This window comes from Camelina sativa, chromosome 13 (assembly GCF_030686135.1).
Source record: "Camelina sativa cultivar CO46 ecotype springtype chromosome 13, ASM3068613v1".
Lineage (NCBI taxonomy): Eukaryota > Viridiplantae > Streptophyta > Magnoliopsida > Brassicales > Brassicaceae > Camelina > Camelina sativa.
The window spans coordinates 26,030,166-26,038,716 of NC_141892.1; the positions used below are offsets into that span (position 1 = coordinate 26,030,166).

At 32.0% G+C, this 8,551-nt stretch overlaps 1 protein-coding gene and 1 pseudogene across 2 annotated transcripts; both read right to left on the minus strand.

Moving 5' to 3' along the window:
• Positions 1-1,299: 1,299 nt before the first annotated feature.
• Positions 1,300-3,223, minus strand: LOC104737659 (dof zinc finger protein DOF4.1 pseudogene; annotated as a pseudogene). Its single transcript, XR_015577460.1, has 2 exons — positions 3,111-3,223; positions 1,300-2,529 (listed from the first exon to the last, which is right to left on the minus strand). The product of XR_015577460.1 is annotated as a dof zinc finger protein DOF4.1 pseudogene (transcript).
• Positions 3,224-3,975: 752 nt separating this feature from the next.
• Positions 3,976-5,610, minus strand: LOC104737660 (uncharacterized protein At4g00950-like). Its single transcript, XM_010457884.3, has 2 exons — positions 4,696-5,610; positions 3,976-4,433 (listed from the first exon to the last, which is right to left on the minus strand). The coding sequence occupies exons 1-2, from the start codon at positions 5,497-5,499 to the stop codon at positions 4,371-4,373; spliced, it is 867 nt and encodes a 288-aa protein (XP_010456186.1). The 5' UTR covers positions 5,500-5,610; the 3' UTR covers positions 3,976-4,370.
• Positions 5,611-8,551: the final 2,941 nt, after the last annotated feature.

Sequence of the window (8,551 nt, forward strand, 5' to 3'; positions counted from 1 at the left end):
AAATATATCTATAAATTAATATCACTATAAATTAATAAAATATCTTGGTCCCAACATTATTAATTTATAGAGGTTTTACTATACTAAACTACTCATCCGTGTATAATTAATGATGTATGTCTTGTATTCGAACACCTACGAAACTTTTTTGTTTTCTACACCTTATTTTATCTATAGTATGCTCGTCTTTAATAAGGACGTGCTCTTCTTTCATGGATTAAAACATCATCCCTTTTTTAATGGATACACATGTGTTGACATGTCAATGTTTCACTTTTAGGTAACTCACGGTACATACGGTAAAACCTTTATAAATTAATACTCTATAAATTAATAAACACTATAAATTAATAAATTTTGCTGGTCCCAAGTCGGGCCAGTGTAAAAATTAACAATATTCGATAAGATAATAAGATAATAATTTTTTCGAAATCTCCTTATAAAATATGGTCCCAATAATATCATAAATTAATAATTATGTAAATTTATATATATATATATATATACTGATATAATAGTGTATGTTTCTCCTAAAGCTCAATTCTATAGAACAATTGTAATGTTGTATTTTCAACCTATAATAATATCTCTAAAATATTTTATAACATGTCATACAAATAATTAAAATTTAAAGTTTTAATTTTTAGATATGCATCATTTACAATTTGATAATTTGACAGATTATTAAAATAGGAGAATTGATATTATTATTCATAGATTTGAATTTATGTGTCTCATGTGTATAAGTCAATTTGTCTATAATATTTGTAATTTATTGTAAATAGTGCTTTCTAAATATTACAAGTTCAATTCCTAAACCATAAAATTTATAACATCCGAAAGTTTAATTTTATTTTGCTATAGTTGTTCCAATTCATAATTTTTTTAAAAATAAACAAATAAAAATATATTTATAAATTAATAATTATTAATTTACACTATAAAATAATAATTATTAATTTATAGATAAATTAATATCACTATAAATTAATAAAATGTCTTAGTCCCAACATTATTAATTTATAGAGGTTTTACTGTACATATTTATTGTGACGATGATACTAAAGTTTTGGTTTTATTTTGCCAAAATTTATATCGCACCGTATGCATGTAATTTGCGAAGTTAAAGAAAAAATAATAATCTCAAGATAAAACAGCAGTATATTATAAAGAAAACCCCATATTTTCACCAAAAAAAAAAAGAAAACCCCGTATGTCGTCTCATGCACGTACTTATTATTAACGTGAACCACCGCAAAATAAATACTTTCATACCTAAACCTAGTTAATTCATCTCTATCAAACAAAAATATGATATGATATAAGAGTACTATATACAATAATAGGCACTAGACATTTATGTGTTAAAACTTAATTAAAGGTCCTGAAGAAGCAAACTAAAAGCCAAATAAGTGGCTCCATCAGGCAAAAGACAAAAGAAAGTGAACAGAGGATTTATAAAAAGTGGAAGGAAGAATCATCATGCTCCTCCCAAGGCGACTCTTCCGCGTCTGAAAATTCCAAATCTAATCACATATTTTTACTCGTAACTATTTGTTTTTGTCTTTATTATCTTGTCTTTTTGACGATATGATCTCATATCACCATGTTGGTCCACCACTATCACCACCTAGGATGATTCCACTCCATAGCTCATTGCTTGAACCACCTTCTCTCTTCTTATTACCATCATCATGTCTCACATGTTGATGATGATGATTATGCTGGTCTTCATAACCTCCATAAGGATAAATCATCTTATTTCCTCCTCCATTAACAACGAAGTTATCATGATTACCAATTCCTTCCTCGTTCCTGTCTAGTGAAAAGCCAAGATTCTTTTTTTGGTGGTCATGATCATATTCTTGACGAAACTGAATCATACCCATAGGAGCTTGGAAAAGACCGTTCTGCCCTCCTGTCACAACTTGCTCGGTGTAATGACCGTAGGCCCCTTGAGCTCGCTTGTCTTGCATAGGGGTGGAGAAGGAGAGGCTGAGCTCATTGTTATCATCATGGGTCTTGCTAGGGTTTGATGGTGATGATGTGAAGACAAAAGGAGGGTTGAGATCTGGGAGATTCTTGGTGGAAGAAGAAGTAGAGGAATTTGGAAGTAGTAACGGGAGCTTCTTGTTCTTTCTTGAACCTCCGCCTACGGGTACGTTACGGAGAGAACCACCTTCAGTCCAATATCTCCGACAAGACTTACACAAGTACCTAGGCTGAGCTAAGCTGTAGTTGTTGTAATAACAAAACTTGGTGTTGCTTGAGTTGCATCTTGGACAGTTTCTTGGTTCTTGTGGCCTGGTGCTCATCGTCGTCATCAACTTCTTTTCATCATCCATTATCATTGTGGTTGCTGATGTTGAATCCATTGTTGTTGTTGGTGGTGGTGGTTGTGTTGTGACGATGGTATTATAGGGAAGATTATTAGTAATAGTCATCTGATGTTGGTATTGATCATGATCATGGTGATGATATTGATGATGGTCCATGATGTAAGCTTCGATTACAGTTTATAATAAATCCCTGTGATAATCATGTATGATCAACCCGTCTAATGAAGCATATGAAAAACATGATAACAAAAGTAGAACAAATAAAAAAGTGACACATAACAAATAAATAAAATACTAAAACTTATTGAAAGAACATAAAAAGTCGAAGACCATGAACCAACTAACGAGATATATATATATATATACATGGAGCTATGTCTAGTATATGAATGAGAACGACCAAAGTTAATCAATAAAGGATCTGAGAGAGTGGGAACAAATAATCACTTTCTAAACGTATGGATCGAGCAAGACACTAATAAAAAGGTGTTAGGAACTGATCTCTAAAAAAGCCAGACATATCTTTTAAATAAGGGACACATTTTCAAAGAAATCAGAAGGTGGAAAGATGTAAACCTTTGAAAAGTAAAAAAAAAACAAAAAAAAAAACAAAAAAAAAAACAAAAAAAAACAAAAAAAAACAAAAAAAAAACCTAATAAACACAAACCAAAAAGCAAAAGAAAGTTAAAAAGGAAAAAAAAAAAGAATAGAGAAAGTAATTTGCAGAAGAAACAAGGAGATAAGAGAAAAAGGGAAGAAGATGTACTGACCTGATGTTCAAAGAGATGACTTAGAGAGAGAGAGGGAAAGAGAATATTTTGAGGCTAAAGTTTAGAAGTGTTGGGTTTCACTTTTATGGGCATTTTAGTGGTGGTGTGTTTGTTTTGACTATCATTTATTTCTCTCTATTTTTTAATAGATGGTTATATCATCATAAAGTAGTTGATATTTAGCATAACATATTGTTTTTTTTTCTTTTCAATTCGAGGCTAAACAAATTAGATTTAGAGTATACAAACTATACATCTAACTAACTAAATTAAGCTAAAACCTTGATTTAAAATGTAGCACTTAAAGTCTAAAACCATGATTAAGGAAAAGAATAAAAAAATCGTTAATTATGTTAAACCATGATTTAAAATGTAGCAATAACGTTAAAAATCGTTAAACCTTGATTTAAAATGTAGCAATAACGATCGTTATATAAACTATAACTAGAGAAATTAATACTTTTACATGTTTTTCCTTAGTTAACAGGCTTACATCATATATCAACGGGCTTAAAGTAGGCCGAATGTTTAACTTAGCCCAAAATATGAACGTTAACTTGGCTTGGTTGAGGCCTTCTCACTCAATTTCAAAGGAATGACCGAGACTGCGTGTCTGAGTGGGATATGAAATAACAGTGAGAGTCCACACATTCTCCACCATCGATCTACTCCCAATTGACACGTGTATGAAATCCAGATCATTGCGGTTTTCTTGAATGATTCTTGAAATCTTTGGAGTTTGAACTAATAAAAAAAATGTAATATTTTGGTCCTCCGTTCTCCTCATGTTGTTCTACTGCGCAATTAAATTCGATGTTATCTTGTTTGGTTTAATTATTTCACTAAAATCGAAGTTCGATGTGTATTTCTTTTACCGGAAAGAGCTTCTAAAGGAAGCAGATTTTATCAAGAAGGTAACATACATGATACATGTAAAGAAAGAGCCTTCAAAGGTTCTTGTTTTTTTTTTTTCTTTGTTACAAACATGATGAATAATATCCATTATACATCTCTGTTTCTCTATACATAAGTTTCAAGAAATATTCAAAGATTACAAACACAAACAACAACAATAAGTGTGAAAGATACTGGGCTTCGTAATGATTTTAATAATGGTCATGTCATTTTCTTGGAAATACTGAAAAAAGAAAGAAAAAAATCATTAGCAAAAGTTTGAAGATATATGTAGAAACCACAGGAGCTTTCTTGGTTTTTTGTTTTTGTTTTTAGTCTTGTATAAATCTTTAACAGGGCAGCATCTCAAACTGTAGTCTTCTTGTTCTTCCATGGAACCACTTGCTTTAGTCCTGAATACACATTCGTCTGATCCAACCAGAAAACAAAGTTAAGTGCTAGTATATATTCTACATCCTCTTTATAAGGACATAGAAGATATTTGTACAATTCATACACACACACACACACACGCAAAGAGCTCTTATTCATGATATTTCAAAAATGTTTTCTATAGGAGCTAGTAACGCTGATTATATGATCTAGTTGACCCCATCCTACTGATTTTTCAAACATTTATTGCGACTTTACAAAGAATATGTAGAAACATAACATAAAACAGAGGACTTACCCAGAAGTGAGTCTTTGAAGAAGAAGGAGGTGGTTTAGGAAGAGTAGAGAAGCTCCCTGTTCTGCTAATACTTGAGATCTTCACTTCACAAAACCTGCTGCTTTGGCTGCTACTAATATCATCAGCATCACCATAGCCTAAGCCTTTGTCTTCATCTTCCTCTTCGTTTCTGCTGTATTTACTCTCTCTGTCTACGGAAGATGGAAACACATAACTACCTTTACCAAACTCTGTTTTTCCCTTTAATGCTTTCCTCCTCCTAAACCCAAAAAACCCTAATCTCCCTCTCTTCTTCACAAGAGCCACAGAGCCACTACTCGTATCCTTCTGCTTAGAGTCCCCTTCCACATCCTCTAAATCACCATCGATGTCACTCCTGAAAGAACCATAACAATCAGCACTACCTTTCACCATCATCCTAAACGAAGGTGAATCCATCCTTTTTGACCTCGTCATGCTATAAGGTCCATCAAAAACAGTGATGGGCGATTGCAGTTTCGTAGCTAGTCCTCCATCTTTTTCAAGCAAGAGTAGCCTTGGTGGTAGCTCCAGGGACTTGTGCGTTTCAGGAGAAGATGAGGAATAAGAAGGTAATGGTGAGGAAGAGGAGGAAGAAGAAGAAGAGTGTTGCTTGGGCTTGCCAGGCTCTTCTTCCCAGCTAAAGGGGACTGTAGCTGCTATGGAACTGTGAATAGGTGAGGACATAGAGTCAGAGTGGCTGTGAGTGTTGGGTTTTATTGGTAACACCGGTAGTTTCATTACTGTCAGGTTTCCTTCTTGTTCTGTTTCTTTTTCAGCTTCCATGGTTCTAATGTGCAAGTTGGATCTTTCTCTCTGCTCTTCTCTTTCTCTGAGGTGTGTGTCTTTTATATCTACAAGTGTTTTATACCAGTTTCTAGTGTTTCGTGCTGATTTGGGAGTCAGGGAGCACATTAAAGGCACTTAAATAAATTTTTGATTAATGACAATAAAGATTAGGAACAATATATGTCTTTTATCATAAAGAAAAAGAAGCAAGTTGAACGCCGAAAAGGGAAAATAATATTCAGTATATGTCTTTTACATTTTATTTTCATATAAACAAAACAAAATGTCTAAAATATTTCAACTACCGGTCTCATCTTATCTTATTTTTCATTAGTTATTAACTTGTTACTAATGGTTTTTAGATTACCTATGTGGTATTTAATTATACATTTTTTTATTAAGTATGAATTACTTTTACATTCTCTAGAAATTTGTTTTGGTTCAACAAAGAGAAAAAAATAAAAAGAAAAGTCGCTGGAAAGTGACATAGGTATATGCTTTAGCAAAAGTCGGGTTTAGATGTTGTGGTCAGTCAAGCCTTTAATTCAAAATCAGGCGTGGCAAAGAAACTACGTAACATGTAACTTTCGTATAACGAGAAAAAATAGGGAAACCAACAAAAGAGATTATTTATGAGAAGAGATCATGAAAGCAAAGTAATCTGAAGACACATGAGCCACTTGGAACTTCTCTTGAGCTCCATCAACTTTTCAAATGCTCCAACAAATTAAATTATCCCTTTATTAACATGGATATATATATATATATATATGTCTATCGAAATGTAGTATAAAACTACTCGATATTAGTAATTTAATGTGACATAACAAGAACATAAATGGGGTCCAAAGTAACATCTAAATATATAACACTAAAAATTCACCAAAGAAGCTTGAGGTTTTAGACTAAAAGAAAATAATAAACAAATGTTAGAGACATCGTTAGGGAATTAGTTAATTTAATTGTCAAGGTATTTGACTTATCTCTAACGTCCAAAGCAATTGAATGATGAAAGCAGTGGAAAACATTTGGTAAAATATAATCCAACTTAAAGTCTGTAATAATACTAATCAATATCCGAATGAGTAAAAGCTTTTCTTGACCTTTTCAAGGAAAACAAGAGCGACCAAATAAAGTAGAGGACTGACAAAGATAGGTGGCAAGAGTTCGCTCGTCATAATGAAATGATTTGATAAAAGACCAAATTGGGGAAATCTCGCAGTCAAATTGCAATCCGCAAGCTGGCTAACAAATATACGCATTATTGCACATAAAAATAAAATAAAAGACCATGAACAAAGCAAAATCAATGGGATGACAAATCCAAATATCTTCAACACATATTGGTTATACACATGCATGCATGCTTTCACGTTAGCATACAACCATGTGCATGTGCCCAATAAACAGTACCTTTCGGCTTTAGTTTACTTATAATTTTGCTAGTTTCAATTGAAAGTTAGGAGCTCTTTTTTTTCTTTCCATTTTCTAAGAAAGGAACCTTGATTCAATCAAGACAACATTTCTGTCTAAACAAATACAAATAGTGAACTGCGAGCGATAACGATTATAGAATTTAAAAACCTGTTTATTTGCATATAGATATTGTTGTTCTGACAAAGAAATGACTAAATAACAAAAGAAAATTATGACAGAGCACAAAGGCCCAAAAGACAGTTTTGTAATGTAATGGACTCGATTTGAACGAGCATAGACAAGAAACAAAAGTATTAAAGAAATGAAAGTGAAGGTTCCAAAGAACATTTAAAGATTTTATCCTCAGACTATGAGCCACTTTGTTTTGGAACTTTCTTCCATGTCCAGTCTCGTTTGTTATCCCTCCACTTATCAATTTCAAAAAACACAAAGAAGTAGAGGGAATCAAAGACAAATCATAAAATAGGAATCTCATTTGAATTATAAGAAAAAAAGAGAGACATAAAAGGAGGAAAAGAACTTTGATCAATCAAGAATATGTCTCAAAGCGAATAATTTCAAATCAGAGAAAAAAAGGTCAGCAGATTGAACTATTGATGAACAGTATTTCTGATGAATGTTAAAAACATGGGATATTAGCAGTTCTGCAAATTAAAAATAGATCAAGGTAACTAAAACCCCATATCCGAGAAAGAAAAAAAATATCATATTGTGGACTCGTGTAGTTCGGCTATTAGACAAGAATACTGCAAACCGGACACTATGCTACGCTGCTTAATCGTCAATTTTTCACACTCAATTAATAGCTTATGCATCCTTCTGGATGCGGCTAAAGATCTCAATGGGGAGAAGAATAAGCAATTTGATACGAAGAGACATTATTCAAGTAAACAACTGATACAGCGATTACCTTCTCATTTTGCGAATGAATGTCCTTTAACAGCTATGATTTATGAACAGTGTTTCTGGATACCAAAATCATGGAGATTATTATTAGCAAGAATGATCAAACACAAATTTTGGCGACGATTCCAACGGTTAAAAACTTTTGTGATTCAAAGATTCTTTCTCAACTGATACCATATATGTTAGTACTCTCGAAGACAAAAAAAATTGGTGAAGCATGCATCACTAGCTTGACATATATTTTTCAATCATATTTTTATGGGGTTGTTAGCAAATTAATACATTTTGGAAACTTAATTGGGAAACTAATATATTAACTATTTAAAATTAGAAAAGTAGGGTGTTGTGTAATAAAGAGTTTGTGAGATAGGGAGAAATGGTAGGACATAGGTTTGGTGAGAAAATTACAAAAATAGGTATGTGTGGGTAAGAAATAAATATTTTTTTTTCCCTTCAATCATAATTATTCAAATAATTGTTAATATAATCTATTTTTAGAAAACTTCTTAGATACAAAAAAATACATTTTTTTTCTTTACAATTTGATATGAGTTTTATTTAATAATTTTTAAATATATTATATAAATATTTTGTATCCATATACCTTAGTATGTGTACAAATGTCTATACACATTATTTTATGTACAAATGTCTGTACACATTATTCTGTGTACAGATGTCTGTACACATTATTATGTGTACATAT